Consider the following 22,145-nt stretch of genomic DNA (forward strand, 5'->3'; position numbering starts at 1 on the left):
TAATAATATATATGTACATGGTTTTTTGTGTCTTGGTTCCGTGAGACTACTACTGCACATTCGAATACTGGTAACAAGTAAGAATATACCGATCTTCTGGTGAGACTTTCTTTGTGGTGTTGTTTATATCCTTCCAGATCACCTAGTTACATTTCAGATTGTGAGTGCGAGTTTTTGTTTTGAACAACTTTTTTTCTTAATAGTCAAGTTGAGCATTGAAATTGGGAATGTGTCCAAGAGACAACAATCCCACCAAAGACCAGACAACAGCCGAAGGCCACTTATGTGTCTTCAATGCAGCGAGAAACTACCGTACCCGGAGGCGTGTTTCAGCTGGCCCCTAAACAAAAATGTAAAGGGATTGTTTTACTTGAACATTTTTAAATACAATAGATCTATATAATAGGACAGACAATAAACAATCAAATAAATAGTACAGAAATAACTCACAGTTTTCGGTCACGGTTAAACTAACCAATGCATGTATATCTTTAATCAACAATATTGGATCAATTCATTTACCAATAAATGAGTTGAACATGTTGAAGATGAATACTGTTTATTGCATCCCCCGCATTGGAGGGATGAGGGGTAAACAATTACGTTCAGATATCAGTTTAATTGAATAGTTAATTGATGTGGAAAGTGTGTGTTCAAAGTTTCGGTATGCAAGTTTAATATCTTATGTTGTTCTCCGTAAAGATAAACATTTACATTATAGTAAAGGTCGGGATTAATTGTAATGTCAGACTATTGATGTGTCGGACCGATGGGGCGTTGGACTAATGGGGTGTCGGACTAGTTAGGTGTCGGAACATCAGGGCTGCCCCTTCTAAATATATGAAACCCTAAATATAAATACTGCTTAATTCTGAGTTTCCGTATTGAAAAATAAACGCATATAAAAAGGGAGATATCAAAACATGGTGATTATGAGGTGAAAATTATAGGAAAGTTGTTTCAATTCAATCTGTTTGTTTGTTTTTACCTTTTATAACAAGACAATCTTAAGAATCTAAGTTGTTCTTTAATGTAAAGCACAAAACGGTTGATGTGACAGGCCTTGGAAGACCTTGGAAAGGAGTCAGTGGTAAAAGTCTTCAGCAATCGTATCCCAAAAACTGCATTTCACCACCTTTAACTTGCTCTATATTTAGCAACATCATCCAGGTTTATTAATATATTAAATCCCAAGATACAATTTAGAAGCATAACACCCTAAGAAACATGCAGGTACAATTTGGTAGCAATTCACCTAGTTTCAGAGCAGATGATTTTTTTTAACATGAACAATGAGATTACCCATAGTCCTTTAGATTCTGAAAAGGCCAATTGGAATGCTGCATTGTGCAAATGGGAATGGTGTAGTTTCTGATGTGAAATGGTGTATGGTGCAATCGGAATGGTGCATAGTGCAATGTGCAATGTGGAATGGTGTAGTGTTTGATGTGGAATGGTTTATGGTGCAATGTGAAATGGTGTATGGTGCAATTGGAATGGTGCATAGTGCAATGTGGAATGGTGTAGTGTTTGATGTGGAATGCAGAATGGTGTATACGTGCAATGTGGAATAGTGTAGCATATGATGTGGAATGCAGAATGGTGTATGGTGCAATGTGGAAGTTTATGGCATCCTTCCTCAGTCCCAAAGATCCCTTCAGAGGCAAGGTGGTAAGAAAAGTTTATTGATTACTTAATTGAAATATTATTTTACTTGAGCTATGTATTGACAATGGGATCATCATGATAATAGTCCAACATGTTAAATATAAATCCAAGTATAAATGTGGAGATACTTACATCTGATATCTCTCTCCATGCTGTATTGAAATAAGTAGTATCTCTTGTATTACTATCATGATGAGCTAGTTTATTCCTGTAACATTTTATCCTGGCTAGATCAGAACCTGGAGTTATCTCCCCTGGTGGTGGTAGACTGTCAAATCCATTGATTGGAGGATTGATAGATGTCAAGTTTCTGATTAAACAGATCATCAACGTTACATCAAATGTTTTGGAATCAGGAATACCTGTAACATCAAAAGCAACAGAAAGGTTTCACTTATAGTCCTAAATTCATTTTTTTACATAAATAAGGCCTTTAGTTTTCTCGTTTGAATTGTTTTACATTGTCTTATCGGGGCCTTTTATAGATTTTATATGCGGTATGGGCTTTGCTGATTGTTGAAGGCCGTACAGTGACCTATAGTTGTTAATGTCTGTGTCATTTTGGTCTTTTGTGGATAGTCATCTCATTGGCAATCATACCACATCTTTTTTTTTATATATAAAAGGTGTTATGTTGGAGTATTTCACTCACCATTTTAAATATTACGTAAAACTAATTACAGATAAAATATTACTTTAAAAATACTGACAAAAAATATAATATCTATGAAATAATTAATAATTTCATTTACATGTATAAGAGGACAAGGTTTTTTAGTTAGTAGCCTGTTTACAGAATTTTTGTGTGAAAGATTAGAGTCAGTCAGTAGGATTTTTTAGACATAAATATGTATAGAATTAGTGTACTTCAGCTTTATTACAATTATTTATGCTCTCCCTTTTTTGTCATCATTCTTTATGTTATGGGGACAATCATATATTCTCAGATGTTTTAAACATACAAGGCATGTCATCCTCATATAAGTTTGTAAAAGGGGAGGGGGATTAAGCTCATTTACAATCAGAACATAAATGGTCATTACAGGATGAGCGAAAAATAAACATATTGCACAAAAAATACAGTTTTAAATACCACTCGGGAAGCAGGCCCATCCAATGTGAAAGACGAGATAATGGTTTCGTCTTTTTTGCCAGTTAACCCCACTTTTGATATCTAAATGGATGAACAATTTTCGTACAACCTATGAAACAAGAAAATTTCAAATTGTTCGTGGTAATTTATTTTATATTTAAAGTCTTTATCATTAGGACGGGATCGTTATGTATTTAAGAATGAAACAGCTTATCCAAAATGGTTCAAAATAAAACCTTATGGAATTATGACAAAAAAGGAAAATAAACTTTAAGTTACCAATTCAACTCTGTAATTAGATCTTTAAATGTGAACTTAATTAACCAACAACTAACATGACTAAGTTACAAGTATGTAAAAAAAAGAATATTGAAGATGTTATTTCATAAATAAGATTTTTTTTGTTTAGTAGCCATCACCAGAAAAAAAAATGTTAACCACATGTTAATGAAATCTTAATTAACAAAATTTCTAATGTCACATAAAGACCTACCATTTCTCAAAAGTTTCCACTGAGCCTGATTTATGATTCTCTTTACTTTTAAGTCCAAAAGAGTGTTGTGGCTTGTACTTAGTGTTGAGGGTAGAGAAGTAGGTGGAAATTTTACGTCAAAATAAGTACGGACTGCTCTAGGTGTCACTCCTTTCAATAACAAAGCTAACCGGACATAATTCTCCTCTTCTTCAGATAGAGACGCCATGATTTCAGATTGGCTTTACAATAGAAACCTATACCATTGTTACTTAATGGTTCAAGTGTTCCTGCAAAAAATAAAAGATGTCACTGAAACATGAAAATGATATGGCGATAGTAAATAGAGGCTCCAATGATGTTGATATGAAACCAGGTGGAAATACATGAAATAGGCATGAGTATAACAACCACTCAGTTGTAAAGATATGTAGATTCTTTATTAAAGGTTTAAGGTGACATCATCAAAATAACTTTGTCTCATATAAAGACCATACAAAACACAATCATAAATACTATAGGGGTAAATTCAGTAAATAAATATACGTCATCAGGGACGGCCCATTTGGGGGAGAGCTTTCTGTCTAAAACTGAAGTCATGTGCTCTTCTGATTGGTAGATAATGTTTGTAATAAATAGTTTTTGGTAGATGGATCAAAACTAGAGTTGAAAAAAATAAAAAAAATAAATGCTGTGTGTACTAATTTTATTTCCTACAGGGTTGAAAGTAATGGGGGTCAGTATAGGAATTCAGTGCGAATCTACATTGTTTGTAAACAAGGCCATGTGAATGCCCAAAAATGCTGCATGACCCTATGTTTTTATTGTTGCAAAAGATAGGGCTACATTTGTACTTTCATGAATGATATATGAAAGTTTTTAATTTCTAAAGGTAAATCAGGTATAAATTTATTTCCACACATAGATTAGCATTAAAGTCAATAGGAGATTTTTTACTGAATTTACCCCTATAGGAAAATATGCACTCTTTCACTGTACTTGTCCAAGGCCACACAATAATCACAAAACTCATTTCCTGTAAATTTTTATGTAATGGAAGGATTTTGGAACCATTTGAAGTTGTTTTTTACACAAATTTCTATCTTTAACTGCGGCTATCCAGGATGCACTGAGTGTACTGTGAGAGAAGCATGGAGTATATGGTAACAAGAGGCTCTCAAGAGCCTGAATCGCTAACCTTAATTCTTTTGGTTAAATCTCTCATCAATGATTATTTTGGCTTTTCAATTTATTTAAATGTTTTTTGGATCGTCCTATTTTCTTCAAAAGCCAAAAAAAAATAATCATTTTCTCCTATGTTCTATTTTAGCAATAGTAGCTATGTTTCTTGACATACAAGGAAATAAAATATAAGATTTATACTAAATACTCTGAAACTAATTTAGCCTAAGTTTGGCTGAAATTGATACAGCAGTTTCAAAGGAGAAGTTTTTTTAAAGTAAGTCAACATGATGAACAAATTGCGAAAAAATGTCCTTAAAGGGCAATAACTCCTTAAGGGGTCAATTGACAATTTTGGTCAAATTGACTTAATTGAAGATCTTACTTTGCTGAACATCATTGCTGTTTACAGTTTATTTCTTTCTATAATTATATTCAAGATAATAAACAAAAACAGCAAAATTTCCTTAAAATTATCAATTCAGGGGCAGCAACCCAACAACAGGTTGTCTGATTCATCTGAAAATTTCAGGGCAGATACATTGTAGATCTTGACCTGATTTATATTTAACCCCAGGTCAGATTTGCTCTAAATGCTTTGGTTTTTGAGTTATAAGCCAAAAACTGCATTTGACCCCTATGTTCTATTTTTAGCAATGGCGACCATGTTTGTTGATAGATCATAACTTCGGATACAATTTACAAACTAGATACCCTAAGGAACATTCAGTTAAAATTTGGAAGTATTTGGCCCAGTAGATTAGTTTCAGAGGAGAAGAATTTTGTAAAAGATTTTTAAGATTTACGAAAAATGGTTAAAAATTGACTATAAAGGGCAATAACTCCTAAAGGGGTCAACTGACCATTTCCGTCATTTGACTTATTTGTTAATCTTACTTTGCTGAACATTATTGCTGTTTACAGTTTATCTCTATCTATAATAATATTCAAGATAATAACCAAAAACAGCAAAATTTCCTTAAAATGATCAATTCAGGGGCAGCAACCCAACAACAGGTTGTCTGATTCATCTGAAAATTTCAGGGCAGATACATTGTAGATCTTGACCTGATAAACAATATAGCCCCGGTCATATTTGCTCTAAATGATTTGGTTTTTGAGTTATAAGCCAAAAACTGCATTTGACCCCTATGTTCTATTTTTAGCAATGGCGACCATGTTTGTTGATAGATCATAACTTCGGATACAATTTACAAACTAGATACCCTAAGGAACATTCAGTTAAAGTTTGGAAGTATTTTGCCCAGTAGTTTCAGAGGAGAAGATTTTTGTAAAAGATTACTAAGATTTACGAAAAATGGTTAAAAATTTACTATAAAGGGCAATAACTCCTAAAGGGGTCAACTGACCATTTCAGTCATGTTGACTTATTTGTAAATCTTACTTTGCTGAACATTATTCCTGTTTAAAGTTTATCTCTATCTATAATAATATTCAAGATAATAACCAAAAACAGCAAAATTTTCTTAAAATTACCAATTCAGGGGCAGCAACCCAACAACAGGTTGTCTGATTCATCTGAAAATTTCAGGGCAGATAGATCTTGACCTGATAAACAATATTACCCCATGTCAGATTTGCTCTAAATGCTTTGGTTTTTGAGTTATAAGCCAAAAACTGCATTTGACCCCTATGTTCTATTTTTAGCAATGGCGACCATGTTTGTTGATAGATCAAAACTTTGGATACAATTTATAAATTAGATACCCTAAGGAACATTCAGTTAAAGTTTGAAAGTATTTGGCCTAGTAGTTTCAGAGGAGAAGATTCTTGAAATAGTTTACGACGACAGACGACGACAGACGACGGACGACAGACGACGGACGACGGACGACGATGGACGCCAAGTGATGGCATAAGCTCACTTGTCCCTTCGGAACAGGTGAGCTAAAAATCAGTTTTTGTGTCCAGATTGAAAGAAACAATAGAAATTACACTTGAGAGTTATGATAAAAATGTAAGGCATAAATATTCTCCCCATTTACATCACATTTTGCACATATTTCTCCTCATAATGTATAAAATCATATGAACAAAATGGATTACCTCCCTTTGACGTAGTGGTTTTTTTTTTTAGCTGTGTTCCCATGTTAAGTTGTAGAACAAGTGGTAAATAAGCACTTTTCTAGTATTTTGACACTCGAATAATCTGACCGCATGAAGGTATTCTTTTATTTTTACATAACGCATTGCGTTTCCTTATTTAAAAAATATACTAGACAAGTTTTCATGATTACATGTCCTTCATCTATGAAACTAGTGTTGAAATGTTTGTAATTGGATTTTTATGTTAAATAATTGCTTTTTAATATTCTAAATTGTTACTTTAATCTTCCAAATGCAAAGTTTGGTCATACCTAATCCTATTTTTTCATATTTGGCACTTTTTTCTACTTCAGTTCTGGCTGTCTAGTTTTGGCGAAGAACCCATCCTGATGTTGGGGTAACAGAAATTTCTGCAGAGTGATTGTCAATGACATTTTGTGAATTTTACAAGTAATTAAAACACAGATTTAGTATAATGAAACATAATTGTTGTTTTATTTGGTATGAAACTGCTTAAAAAAGCCTTTAAAAAATCTTTTTGTGGTCTTTTCATGGTATTTAATCAAAAACTTCCATAAAGGAAAAATTTAACTAAGAGTACACCAAGACATTAGTTTCTAGATGTACTTGCAATACTGGTCAAAGCAAACACAGAAAACAATTCATATTTATTAAATAGTATTTTACACCATTCTTTTAAAAACAGTCAATGCACAACTGTATATACCAAATATACATTGGCCGCAGTATGGGCTGTAGTATAAATTTTGCTCTATCTTTACAAATTCAGCATTTATGAAGGTTGTATTGAAACTGGAACTTGAAAATTGGATACATTACATGTTCATTACAAAAAAAATGGGAAAAGAAGTAAAAAAGTCCCTTATAGGGGTAATTCAGTAAATAAATATACGTCATCAGGGACCGCCCATTTGGAGGAGAGATTTCTGTCTAAAACTGAAGTCATGTATGTGCTCTTCTGATTGGTAGATAATGTTTGTAATAAATAGTTTTTGGTAGATGGATCAAAACTAGAGTTGAAAAAAATAAAAAAATAAATGCTGTGTGTACTAATTTTATTTCCTACAGGGTTGAAAAGTATTATGGGGTCAGTATAGGAATTCAGTGGGAATCTACATTGTTTGTAAACAAGGCCATGTGAATGCCCAAAAATGCCGCATGACCCTATGTTTTTATTGTTGCAAAAGATAGGGCTACATTTGTACTTTCATGAATGATTTTAATTTCTAAAGGTAAATCAGGTATTAATTTATTTCCACACATAGATTAGCATTAAAGTCAATGGGAGATTTTTTACTGAATTTACCCCTATAAACACAAGTGCAAAGAAAGATAACTCTTGTCAGATTATTTAATTTCACTTTCAGATATATTGATGATGTTCTTTCCTTAAACAATCCGAACTTTTCTGATTGGGTTCCATTAATATATCCCCCAGAACTCGAGATTAAAGAAACAACAGACACGGCTTCCTCCGCCTCATTTTTAGACTTATATCTCGAATTTGACTTACACAGTCATCTCAGTACCAGAATCTATGACAAACGAGACGATTTTAATTTTGAAATTATAAATTTCCCCCACCTTAGTAGCAATATACCAACTTCACCTGCATATGGGATATATATTTCCCAACTTATTCGATATTCAAGAGCTTGCAGCTCCTACTCAGACTTTGTAAAACGTCATCAGTGTCTGAGTAGAAAGTTGATGAACCAGGGGTATGTCAAAGAACGTCTCGTCCTTTTTCTAAAAAAGTTCATCGGAAGGTACCAAGACCTTGTTGATAAATATTCCGTATCAACTTCTCAAATAATACACGATGGTCTTGATGTATAGATTCTGCGTACTGATGTTGTGTATCATCTTAACACTATGTTTTATTGTTCTTTTATTTGTTTTTGTTCTATTATTAAGATTACTTTTACTGTTGAATGGTTTTATGTGATATCCGTTTGACGTGGCTCGGTACTTATACATCTCGTCAATGTGTTTGTATTGGCTTTCATTTTTTGGTGATTTGTTTTGTATATGTGACTCTTTGTATTTCTTTTGTGCTTATAACGTGACTCTGTACTTTAAAAGATCCCGTCAGTATGATATTTGTCTATAATATGTCATTATGATATATTTCTATTATGAATTACTTGTATACGTTGAACCACAAACGTCAAAATCAATCAATGGCGTAGTGGAATTGACAATTTTTGGATTCTCATAAATTCTATGTATAACTTTTGAACTAGTTTGAATCTCGGTCTATTTCTGTAATTTATTCTTGCGTACTTTTGATTTTTTAACTCTGTATGCGTACATTGCCTATGAAAAAAAAATTTTAAATTGTTTGTATGCACATTGAACAACAAATTTATGTGACGTATATAATTTTTCTAACGTCAGACACTCAAATCAATCCATGTGTTCTTAGACAGTAGATGTTATTGTGTCCTGTTAAATTGTTCCCTTTAAAAAGTTTTGGATTCTCATATATTCTATGTATAATTTTTGGACTAGTTTGAATCTCGGTTTATTCCTGTAATTTATTCTTACATACTTTTGATTTTTTAACCCTGTATGCGTACATTGCCTATGTAAATTTTAAAATTGTTTGTATGCACATTGAACGACAAATTTATGTTACGTATATAATTTTTCTGACGTCGGACACTCAAGTAGATCCATGTGTTCGTGGATAGGTTTTTGTGTCCTGTTAAATTGTTCCTTTTAAAAGTTTTGGATTCTCATAAATTCTATGTATAACTTTTGGACTAGTTCGATTTCTGTAATTTATTCTTACATACTTTTGATTTTTTAACCCTGTCTGCGCTCATTGCCTATGTAAAATTTAAAATTGTTTATAATCCAGGTACTTTTGATAACTATTGTATGCACATTGAACGACAAATTTATGTGACGTATATAATTTTTCTGACGTCAGACACTCAAATCAATCCATGTGTTCGTAGATAGATGTTGTTGTGTCCTGTTAAATTGTTATATGATGATGACTGATGTTCCCATATTTTGACTATTTTATTGATTGTGACTGTTTATTTAACGCATCATGTAAATGTAACAGAATTTGATGAGACTGTTATTAAAGTGAGAGGGTTAGCGCTATAGAACCAGGTTTAATCCACCATTTTCTACATTTGAAAATGCCTGTACCAAGTCAGGAATATGACAGTTCTTGTCCATTCGTTTTTGATGCGTTTTGTTTTTTGATTTTGCCATGTGATTATGGACTTTCCAAATTGATTTTCCTCTGAGTTCAGTATTTTTGTGATTTTACTTCTGACCTGTACAAACAATCATTTTATCTTTTTTGTAGATCTTGTCCTGATGATTTTTATTTCTTTATTTCAGTTTCTCTCTATCAAATATTGTTTAAAAACAAATTGATACAGCAGTTTCAAAGGAGAAGATTTTTTAAACTAAGTCAACATGATGAACAAATTGTGAAAAACAGTCTATAAAGGGCAATAACTCCTTAAGGGGTCAATTGACAATTTTGGTCAAATTGACTTATTTGTAGATCTTACTTTGCTTAACATTTTTGCTATTAACAGTTTATCTGTATCTTTAATAATATTCAAGATAATAACCAAAAACTGCAAAATTTCTTTAAAATCATCAATTCAGAGGCATTATACCTGAAAAACCAGTTACCCAATTCCGCTGAAAATTTCAGGACAGGTAGACCTCAACCTAATAAATACTTTAACTTCTTGTCTTATTTGCTCCAAATGCTGGAGTTTTTGAGATATAAGCCAAAAACTGCATTTTACCCTGTGTTCTATTTTTAGCCATGACGGCCATGTTTTTTGACGAAATAAAAAATAAAGCACAAACTTTATTTTATACACCCTACTGATCATTCAGTTGAAGTTTGGTTGAATTTGGTTGAGTAGTTTTAGAGGAGAAGATTTTTTAAAGTTAACAAATATGAGGAACAAATTGTGAAAAATTGTCATTAAAGGACAATAACCCCTTAAGGGGTCAATTGACAATTTTGGTCATATTAACTTATTTGTAGATCTTACTTTGCTGATCATTTTTGCTGTTTACAGTTTATCTTTATCTATAATAACTAGAACACACCCGTGATATCGCGGGTCCATGACTGAATTAAGGTATATAACTATGCGCAAGCCTTATTTTAATATTAGTATTGTCATCTGATAAAGTCATGCCGATTATAAGATACACAGTTTTTCTCTGCTTTCAAATCTTTCTGTTTGAACCCGTCGAACTGGAACTTATCAATTATTGGTAATATTAATTATTTGGAAAACAAAAGGTTCTGGACTGGAGTATTTTTTAATCAACAACATTGTCCTATATTAGTTATAAATAAAGATGAATTCTTTGATTCGCTGTTTTACGTCATGTATGCCCACTAACAAATTGAAAACTGTTCCTCATTTTTAGCCTTGTTATCTTAGAAAGTCTTACTGATTAAAATACTACAATAAGTAGCTATTTCACAATTAAGTAGTGTCAACCCTGTGATTATGACCCGTGTATATAGCATATTAACCCTGAATACACCGTTTGGTGGTGCGCCTACCAGATGTGGAACGTACAGATTAGGTAATAGGTAACAGGTGAATATACTATTGGTATCGGTATCGGACTCGACCCGGAACTTCTTAATTATTGGCAATATTAATTACGTGGAAAACAAAAGGGCCTGGAGTGGTGTAATTTTCAATCTACACCTTTGTACTATATTAGTGATATATATAGTTGAATTCTTTGATTCGTCGTTTTTACGTGATGACGGCTGAAAAATTGGACTTCGTAATTTTAGTATTATAGATATTCAAGATAATGACCAAAAACTGCAAAATTTCCTTAAAATTACCAAATAAAAGTGGCAGCAACCCAACAATGGGTTGTTTGATTCATCTGAAAATTTCAGGGCTGATAGATATTGACCTAATGAACATGTTAACCCCATCTCAGATTTGCTCTAAATGCTTTCATTTTTGAGATATAAGCCAAAAACTGCATTTGACCCCTATGTTATATTTTAAGTAACGGCGGCCCTTTTTTTTGACGGATCAAAAATCAAGCACACACTTTGTGCAGAATAATCTAAGGAACAATCATGCTAAGTTTCATCCAAATCCATTAAGTAGTTTCAGAGGAGAAGATTTTTAAAGTTAGCAAATATGATGAACAAATTGTGAAAAATTGTCATTAAAGGACAATAACCCCTTAAGGGGTCAATTGACAATTTTGATCATATTAACTTATTTGTAGATCTTACTTTGTTGATCCTTTTTGCTGTTTACAGTTTATCTTTATCTATAATAATATTCAAGATAATGACCAAAAACTGCAAAATTTCCTTAAAATTACCAATTAAGTGGCAGCAACCCAACAATGGTTTGTTTGATTCATCTGAAAATTTCAGGGCTGATAGATCTTGACCTAATGAACATTTTTACCCCTGTCAGATTTGCTCTAAATGCTTTCGTTTTTGAGATATAAGCCAAAAACTGCATTTGACCCCTATGTTCTATTTTAAGTAACGGCTGCCATGTTTTTTGACAATAATAACATGGAACAATCATGTTAAGTTTCATTCAAATCCATTCAGTAGTTTCAGAGGAGAAGATGTTTGAAAAATTGTTAACGACGACGGACGCCAAGTGATGAGAAAAGCTCACCTGGCTAAAAATGAAGATTGTTTAGGACTTTTTGTAAACAATAAACGCTAGCACATCATATAGAAAACCAAGTGAGTAATCTATGCTTAAAATTTTATAACAAAAATATCTGGATTTTTTACAAAAATCTTATTTGTCACAAAATCCTGTCTACCATTTTAAATGCAATGAAACAATAAATAATAATGCTTGCTCAAAGTTTTCCCTTTGAATATGTACAAAATGGCCCATCTCTATTATTCATTATCTTTGCTGTTTTTATACTATTGCAGTTTGAAAAAATTGTAATTCAAAGCTACAGAAGGGTCATAAACCTTATATTTACGCCGTGATTGTACCATTGTAAAATACATACACATATAATAACTGAATTTATAAATGAACTGAGGAATTTATTGAAATAAAATTAGCAAATCAAACACACCTATAGCATGCTTGTGAATAAGATTATAGTTATCAATAAATTTTAAATTTAGATAGAAAACTTATTTTTAAACTGACTTGTAAAACTAGTTAATGTTTATATTCTGTCACTAAGTTCTGATTGGTTCTCTGTTAAACTACTGACTCCACCCAAAGGCTTGTTTACCTTACATAATAAAGATTTCATGGATGAGCTAGCAAGGAAGCTAACCAAAGAATCTACAAGTAGCTTCGTACTTGTTGGAATCTGCTGTAACCTATTGCTGTTCCCAAGTTTAGATATCTGAGAAATACACCACAAAAAGCTTAACACCACTGAATATTAACTAGTTTAGAGCCTGTGTCGCTCACCTGAATTTTCTGATGATTTGGAAATTATGTAAAATAAGGTTAAAAAATAAAACGGCAAAATTTCCTGAAAATTACCAATTTAGGGGTGGCAACCAAACAACCCCTTGTCCGATTCATCTGAAAATTTCAGGGTAGATAGATCTTGACTTGTTAAACAATATTACCCCTTATCAGATTTGTTCTAAATGCTTTGGTTTCAGAGTTATAAGCCAATATCTACATTTTACCCCTATGTTCTATGTTTATAGAACTTTTATCAAAGGTACCAGGATTATAATTCAGTACACCAGACGCGCGTTTCGTCTACATAAGACTCATACATCAGTGACGCTCATATCAAAATAGTTATAAAGCCAAACAATTACGAAGTTGAAGAGCATTGAGGATCCAAAACTCCAAACAGTGGTGCCAAATATGGCTAAGGTAATCTATGCCTGGGATGAACAATCCTTAGTTTTTTTTCGAAAAGTTCAAAGTTTTGTAAACAGGAAATTTATCAATGACCACATTATTGATATTCATGTCAACACCTAATCGCTTAAGTGTTGACTACTGGGCTGGTGATACCCTCAGGACAAAACGTCCACCAGCAGTGGCATCGACCCAGTGGTGTAAATAGTTATCAAAGGTATCAGGATTTTTGACGTGAGTTTTCTTTATCTACTTCTTTATTACTATTTCTAATATATTTTCATAGATTTAATGATTTTTGGTATGAATGGTTATTTTTCTCTATGATTCCGAAAAGTATTATCGCTACATAAAATGCATATATTATACACTTATTTTATTATATAAAGTACTGGTAGTCATTCGTTAGAGCTATATGTAAATCAGTTTAGAAAGCACACACATTCTGATCGATACTTTGAGGTGTATTCGACTTTGACTTTGAGTAAATTTCAAATACCACCGTGTATTACTTGTTTGAATTAGTCCATACACAATAACATTGTTGATTGATTATAAAACGAAAACCTAAACAAAGTTGTATTAGATAGCGAACTACGTTTCTGCACATATTTAAAGTATTGTTAGAGTTATGTTTTATTTTATACTCAAGGACATTATTCATATTGTATGTTGTTTAAATACGGTTTCATTAAAATCGTTATTTAACATTGCAATTTTGGTTCACAGAATTTGTAAGCTGTCATATATATATCACTGTGTGATATAACAGTATGTATGTTTGAATTGGTTTGTGCCACAACAGTAACTACCTTGCTCCAAAAGTTGATAAGGATTTGTAATATGCAGGGGTGGATCCAGCCATTTTAAAAAGGGGGGTTCTCAACCCAGGACAAATGGGGGGTTCCAACTGTATGTCCCCATTCAAATGCATTGATCGTTTCAAAAAAAGGGGGGGGGGGGGGTTCCAACCCCGGGAACCCTCCCCCTGGATCCGCCACTGATATGGTATTAGAATTATAAAGTATTTTGTTTAAAAAGGTTGAATTAATTATGGAAGCCAGTACTATGCACGTTCCTGACCTGGTTACTCATCTTGCTAGGTTGGGGGAACTAGCTGGTAGCTTTTATATGAATACATGTCAAACAGATTCAAAGTTCAATATGTAATGTTTATTAAATCAGCATTCAGTATAGTTTATCAATCACAATAATCACAATAATCAGGCCACACTTAAAAATATTTTGTTTTGCCCAAACCCTACCCAAAGGTTGAGACAGTGGGTTACGTAGGTAGGCATTTCCTTTTTTTTTCAAAAAAAGAAATTAAAGTATCAGATCATGTTTATAAGTCTTCATGCCTATTTGATTAAAAAAAAACTTCTTCAAATCAGGACAATTAAAGAATTTGAGTAGGCAGCTTTTTTCTGGGTAGGTAGCGTTTGGGCAAACAAACCTATTATTTATTATGGCCTCACATAAGTTCATGAGACATAATAAAACAGCATGCATGTCTAATATAAATCCAAGTCTAAAACACAAGTGTAACTACAAGTGTCAGAATACAAGTCCAATACGTGACTGTTCCTTACTACATGGTCAACTAATATACATATTGTTTTTCATTATACAATTTACATAACATTAATGCTCAATATATTTACTTTACATAATAAAGCTTATTTATCTATTTTCCCAAATATCAAGTCTTTGTGACATAACCTAGAATCTTAACAAGAGTGCACACGCTGAAATGTCTCGCCTTCTTCACTTATCATTGATATTATGTTGCTAGTCCTAAGTATAAAGCTTTATTAAAAACTGTCACATAAACTTAACATTAAACAAGATAACTAAACAAAGACCAATGAACCTTGAAAATGAGATCAAGGTCAGATGAACCATGCCAGGCAGACATGTACAGCTAACAATGCTTCCATACAACAAATATAGTTGACCTATTACTTATAGTTTAAGAAAAATAGACCAATACACAAAAACTTAACACTGAGAAATGAACCGTGAAAATGAGGTCAAGGTCAAATAAAACCTGCACGACTGACATATAGATCATAGAATATTTCCATACACCAAATATAGTTGACCTATGGCATATAGTATTAGATAAAAAGACCAAAACTCAAAAACTTAACTTAACCACTCAACCATGAAAATGAGGTCAAGGTCAGATGACATCTGCCCGCTAGACATGAACACCTTACAATCATTCCATACAACAAATATAGTAGATCTATTGCATAAAGTATGAGAAAAACAGACCAAAACACAAAAACTTAACTATAACCACTGAACCATGAAAATGAGGTCAAGGTCAGATGACACCTGCCAGTTGGACATGTACACCTTACAGTCCTTCCATACACCGAATATACTAGCCCTATTGCTTAAAGTATCTGAGATATGGACTTGACCACCAAAACTTAACCTTGTTCACTGATCCATGAAATGAGGTTGAGGTCAAGTGAAAACTGTCTGACGGGCATAAGGACCTTGCAAGGTACGCACATACCAAATATAATAATTCTATTACTTATAATAAGAGAGAATTCAACATTACAAAAAATGTAAACTTTTTTTTCAAGTGGTCACTGAACCATGAAAATGAGGTCAAGGACATTTGACATGTGACTGACGGAAACTTCGTAACATGAGGCATCTATATACAAAGTATGAAGCATCCAGGTCTTCCACCTTCTAAAATATAAAAGTGGGTAGGTAGGTAGGCGTTTTCTTTTTTTTTTCAGAAAAAGAAATTGAAGTATTGGGACGTGTTTATTATTCTTCATGCCTATCTGATTAAAAAAAAACCTTCTTCAAATCAGAACAATAAAAGATTTTAAGTAGGAAGCTTTTTTCTGGGTAGGTAGGGTTTGGGCAAACAAACCTATTCTTTTTTATGGCCTTATTTGATCTGTAAAATTAGAATGACTTTATCATTGTTATTACAGGGTGTTTTACGTTACTGATTATTAATATCCTGAACCCTAGTAAAGTGACTTTAGTTTTATATGAACCCCAAAAGTCAGCTATAACAATAAGGTCAGTTTATTACTAATATATTCATTACAATAACATTCCAGTTTTAATGTCCAAGAGTGAGCGATATATATTATGAATAATTGAATGAATAGGTGACTGTATTATTTATTACCAGATCTTCTTATTTTTTTTATACTAACCCATAAACTTTATTTGTGAGGGGGGGTAGGAGGGGTCCTGATCCCGAAATCCCGGGTTTAAAAAACACGAAATCCCGAAATCCTGGGCTTAAAAATATGAAATCCCGAGGTCCCGAAATCCAAAAAAGAATCCCTGGATCTGGAAAGGGTCAATCCCGAAATCCGGAGCTTTAAAACATCTGATCCCGGAGTCCCGATAAAGGTCCTATCCCCCCTCATTTGTGACTCCTCTTACAAGGACCAATTTTTGATTTTTGATAAAAACTATATGAGGCCATGCAAAAATTATTTTTTATTCCCCTGGCAGGTCTGATTTTTTTATTTTTTTTATTTTTATTATTTATAACTTCCAATTTACAACATAATATACACAAATATAATAGCAATATATAATATATAAATCTATAGATATTATCTAATCAATACATCTTTCTATTAGGAAGCAATTTTTTTTTTATTTTTTTTTTAAATATACAAATATAAGATAAAGAGTAAAGCAGTTTGAACACCGGAGAGAGAGAGATAGAAAGAGAAAGAGAGCGAGAGAGAATAGTGTGGTGAGTTTTCAATATAATTCATCTAGAAATTGAATTCTATTTTAGTATAGTAAATACAGCATTTTCATTTATAACATGTATATACATTTTTGTACTTAACTAAGCATGCTAAGTAATATATCAAAAGCATTCCATTCTCTGAGAAACTGATGTTCACATTTGTTTTTCATAGCAATATTTTTGTCCATTGCATACACATATTTTATCTTTTCTTTTACTGAGTTTATTGTCAGTTGTTTTTTAAAACATCTGGAATTATAAATATATTGCTTTATGGTAAGAAAAATAGTATTTTCGGCATTGCCTTTTGATATTTTTGCAGTGTTACCAAACAAAAAAACTTCTTTTTTAAAAAGTACACTAATTCCATTGGTTAGAAACCAATTTTCAATCTGTTCTAATAATAATTGTGTATGTTCACATTCCCAAAATAAATGTTCTAATGTTTCAATTTCTCTATTACAAAATGTACAATTTGGATTATCATAAATCTTAATTTTATGAAGAAATTTGTTTGTAGCTAAGATTCGATGATTGAATCTAAACTGTAGCCACTGTAACTTAGTATTATTTGTGACAACAAATGGCAGTTTATAAATTTTTTTCCAATGATTTTGATCAAAGCCAAAAATTTCAGTCCATCTTAACTGACTAGTGGGAACACTTCCATTTTTATTCAAAACAATATACATATCTTTAGATCCTTTTGAACTTTTAACAAGTCTTTTAATAGCAGATGGAATTAAAGGTAGTTCTAATTTGTGATTTTTTCCCACAAATGATTTTGATGCTTGATGTATAGCAGATATAATACTATTATATCTCATGAAATTCACATTTATCTGATACATTTCTTCTATCTTTTGATGGCAGGTCTGATTTTACTCTTCCCCGTCTATTCTTTTTTCTGATTTTTGCAGATGAAATAAAACTAGAGGCTCTAAAGAGCCTGTGTCGCTCACCTTTGACTATGTGAATATTAAACAAAGGACACAGATGGATTCATGACAAAATTGTGTTTTGGTGATGGTGATGTGTTTGTAGATCTTACTTTACTGAACATTATTGCTGCTTACAATTATCTCTATCTATAATGAACTTGGCCCAGTAGTTACAGTGGAAAATGTTAGTAAAAATTTACAAATTTTATGAAATTTGTTAAAAATTTACTATAAAGGGCAATAACTCCTTAGGGGGTCAATTGACCATTTTGGTCATGTTGACCTATTTGTAAATCTTACTTTGCTGAACATTATTGCTGTTTACAGTTTATCTTTATCTATAATAATATTCAAGATAATAACCAAAAACAGAAAAATGTCCTTAAAATTACTAATTCAGGGGCAGCAACCTAAAAACAGGTTGTCTGATTCATCTGAAAATTTAATTGCAGATAGATCTTGACCAGATAAACAATTTTACTCCATGTGAGATTTGTTCTAAATGCTTTGATTTTGAGATATAAGCCAAAAACTGCATATAACTCCAATATTCTATTTTTAGCCATGGCGGCCATCTTGGTTGGTTGGCCAGGTAACCGGACACATATTTTAAACAAGATACCCTAATGATGATTGTGGCCAAGTTTGGTTAAATTTGGCTGAGTAGTTTCAGAGGAGAAGATTTTTTTTAAAGTTTACGGACGCCGGACGCCAAGTGCTGAGAAAAGCTCACTTGACCTTTTAGGTCAGGTGTGCTAAAAAAGTTGTTCTTCAAGCTTTCTTTCGACAATTCTCAATCATGCTTTATAAAATTGACTGATGATCTCTTTAAAGTGTGTCAATGTAAATGCTCTTTTGTTCCGACGTTGGAAAGTTCCGGGCGGAAAGAACTAACTACCCGAAAAGTTCCGGAGTAACTTATTAACTAGTTACTTTGTTCTTCCTCTGGTTTAAAAGTTCCACCGGAACAAAGTGACTAGTTGAAAAGTTCCAACTGAACATATCAACTAGTAAGAAAGTTTCTTTTTGCCAAATAAGTCAAAACAGGAACTAACAAACTAGCCCAAAAGTTCCAACGGAACTTATCAACCAGTCACAAAGTTTCATTTGGAGAATTGATGCAAAGACCCACATGAGGAGGGGGTATTCTTCCCTCTCTTGAGGATACTATGAATACTAAATTTGCATGATAATGCAACTAATTCCGTTTTAAGTGAGCTATGATATACAACTTAAATTTTGCTGGGGGAGTTTGTTCTTCCCCCTCAGTATATCAAAATTTAAATACATTTTCATTATTTCCCCAAAAATAAAGTTCCATGCCCCTTTTTTTCATATTTGTCCCCAACATGCCCAAAGAAACCCCTTTCAGTGCGTTGGGTATTCTTGTAAATTAATGATTTGCTCTTAGGCAGCAACCATTTGATTTTCTGGGGGGGGGGGGGGGGGGGGGGGCTATGGCTAAAAAAAGTTTGTTTCCAGTTTTTGGAGAAAAAAATAATTTATTTTTGATTCTGAGAAAAAAAATTGTTTGTTTCACCCTCAGCTGCGACTATATGTAATGCTAAAATCAAAAGAAAAAAAATGTTTTCGACTTGTCGCGAAAAAAAATAGATTGTTTTTCACCGCAGGCGAAAAAAAAAATTGACTTAATTGTCAAGAAAAAAAACCATAGCCCCCCCCAAAAAAATTCAATTGGTTGCTGCCTTATATATACTGATACTCATTCTTCCCTCTGGATGCTGGATTTTCTCACTGTGTTAAAGACCATTGGTGGCCTTGGGCTGTTTTCTGCTCTTTAGTCGGGTTGTTGTCTCTTTGACATATTTCCCATTTCCAATCTCAATTTTACATAAATTTCTATTTTGATGGTGTAAGGTAAAATAATAAAGCTTTTAATTTATGCTGCATTTTAATGTTTAATATTATGGATTAATTTAATATATATGCATACATGCTTTTCCTCTGTAACACATTCAGCTATATGTGCTCCAACAATGGAGGGATTTACATAAAGAAGAAAGTGCACAAGTGTGCACAGAAACGAAAGTTGTCCAATGATTATTATTTCTAAGCGTCTTAGATATATGTCATTGTCTTCTTCTTCCTTATTCTGCCCACATTCTACATGTAAAATATTGTGGCAAGTTGTGCATGGATAAAAACTGTTTAAAATGATGGTGTCCTGTTGGTATCCAGGACAGGTTAATCATGTTTATAAACTGAAATGGTGACCATGTCAACGTATATTTGTTCCGCCTAACAGAAGTTCCACTGGAAACTTTGTTATAAACAATGTCAGAATACCTTGGAACAAATATTCTATACTATTTATTCCGTTAGGAACATATACTGTAATATGTATTCCCGTGGAAATAATATTCCAGAATATTTTTCCTTTTGGAACTTTAAAATATTCCGTGACAACCATAGTGTTGATTTGACTGATTTGATTTGTTTTTTTAAGACGTAGTGAAAAAGTGATTGTAAATAATCTCTTTCTTACCTTGTTTCTTTTAAAGTTCACATAATAAATGTTTTCCGCAGAGCAAAGAAATTATCTGGAAGTTTGAAGAGGAATCTTACCAGGAAGACATTACGTAGCTTCTCGCGGTACTAAGGGGAAATAACTTATTTAATTAAAACACGTGCGAGTTCTTTCCGCGCAATAATTCAAATGGGATGTAAACTTTAAATAATGCGTCTTTGGTCAGCAACTTCAGAGGCGGATTTAGGGGGGTGGGGGTCAGGGGGCCCGGGCCCCCCCTTTTTCGGAAAAAAATAGTTGCTTTATATAGGGAATCACTGATGCGTGACTGGCCCCCTCTTAGGTCAGTCAGTGGGCCCCCACTTATGAAAATTTCTGGATCCGCCACTGAACTTGTCATAAAATATCACAAGGATTATTAAAAATACCTACAAGACCACAAGATCTACTGTTTCCTAACTCAGGATGGGGTAGCCCAAATAGTTATGACTGTAGATCACTGTACGCACAGTATTAGCCTGTGGCTGAACGGGTCGTTGTCGACCTGGGTACTCCATCAACGTACCCTGGGTACTTTTACTTTCAATGATGGTACCCTGGGTACCGTGTTTTGGATGAATGGTACCAATAGGGTACGTTTCCGTCGATAATCGTACCCAGCTTCGTACCGATTTGAGTCTTGAAATTTATCGCGAGATTTCTTAGGAGTTCCGAATAGTCGGATGTTGGTGGTTAGCCCGTGGGTTGATTTTTAATTATCATGTATTCTAATGCAATTAGTTTGTAACGATAATTTTCATTGGACTTTGACAAATATTTTGAGGGGTTAGATTCCACGTTCTACCAGTCCGTAACTAAGAAAGCCACCATTTTGAATTCCGATTTTTTTGGGGTATATATTTTCTCAAAAAATAAACAAGATTGTCACATTTTGAGCCTCAAAATCTTCTTTTTGTCTATATTGAAACCATTCTGAAGCGTACGAAAAGTAAAAATACGTTTAGTATTCATGTTTGACATCCAGAGTATACATATGACGTCACATTGTTGTGATGCTAAAGACGATGCAACAGTTTCGCGGACTTTTTCATTTATGGCATTTTTATAAATCTACGTTTTACGAAGGCCAAGCTTAAAATACAATACAGTTATCTCCTAATTCTACACTTGTAAACAACAAATGGACGATGGATTTGATTCGGGGTTACAATGATTCAGAAACAGAATCAGATGAGAACGAACATGATCAATTTCTCCGAACCTTCCATGTTGCTGTTGGTGGCAATGAGTTAGAAAAGGGTTACACTAAAGACCTGAAAGTGGACCTGAAAAGACCTGAAAAGACCTGAAAATATACGACTAAAATTATTCAAATTGCAATGACTTTTTTATAATTGGATGGAATTTCTTCAAGTTGGAATTTTATTAATTGTAAATATTTATATTTCATTAAAATTTATTTTTTTTTAAATCAAAAACAATTTTTTGATGCCAAATGTTGGACCTGAACGGAGAAATGAAAAGACCTGAAGGGACCTGAAAATCTATGTCGGACTAATTCTAACTACAATAACTTTTTTAATATTAAATGGA

At 32.9% G+C, this 22,145-nt stretch overlaps 2 protein-coding genes across 2 annotated transcripts in view; both read right to left on the minus strand.

Moving 5' to 3' along the window:
* Window positions 1-20,671, minus strand: part of LOC134690648 (uncharacterized) — a 226,125-nt gene extending 205,454 nt beyond the window's left edge. The window contains exon 1 of the mRNA XM_063550640.1: window positions 20,571-20,671. The gene's annotated coding sequence lies outside the window, so the exon portion shown is untranslated. The remainder of the gene's footprint in view (window positions 1-20,570) is intronic.
* Window positions 1,720-3,462, minus strand: LOC134691572 (E3 ubiquitin-protein ligase DZIP3-like). The gene is made up of 2 exons (XM_063552136.1): window positions 3,255-3,462; window positions 1,720-2,030 (listed from the first exon to the last, which is right to left on the minus strand). Exons 1-2 carry the CDS (start codon window positions 3,460-3,462, stop codon window positions 1,720-1,722), a joined length of 519 nt encoding a protein of 172 aa, XP_063408206.1.
* Window positions 20,672-22,145: the final 1,474 nt, after the last annotated feature.

The sequence above is a fragment of the Mytilus trossulus genome, chromosome 11, assembly GCF_036588685.1.
Source record: "Mytilus trossulus isolate FHL-02 chromosome 11, PNRI_Mtr1.1.1.hap1, whole genome shotgun sequence".
NCBI lineage: Eukaryota > Metazoa > Mollusca > Bivalvia > Mytilida > Mytilidae > Mytilus > Mytilus trossulus.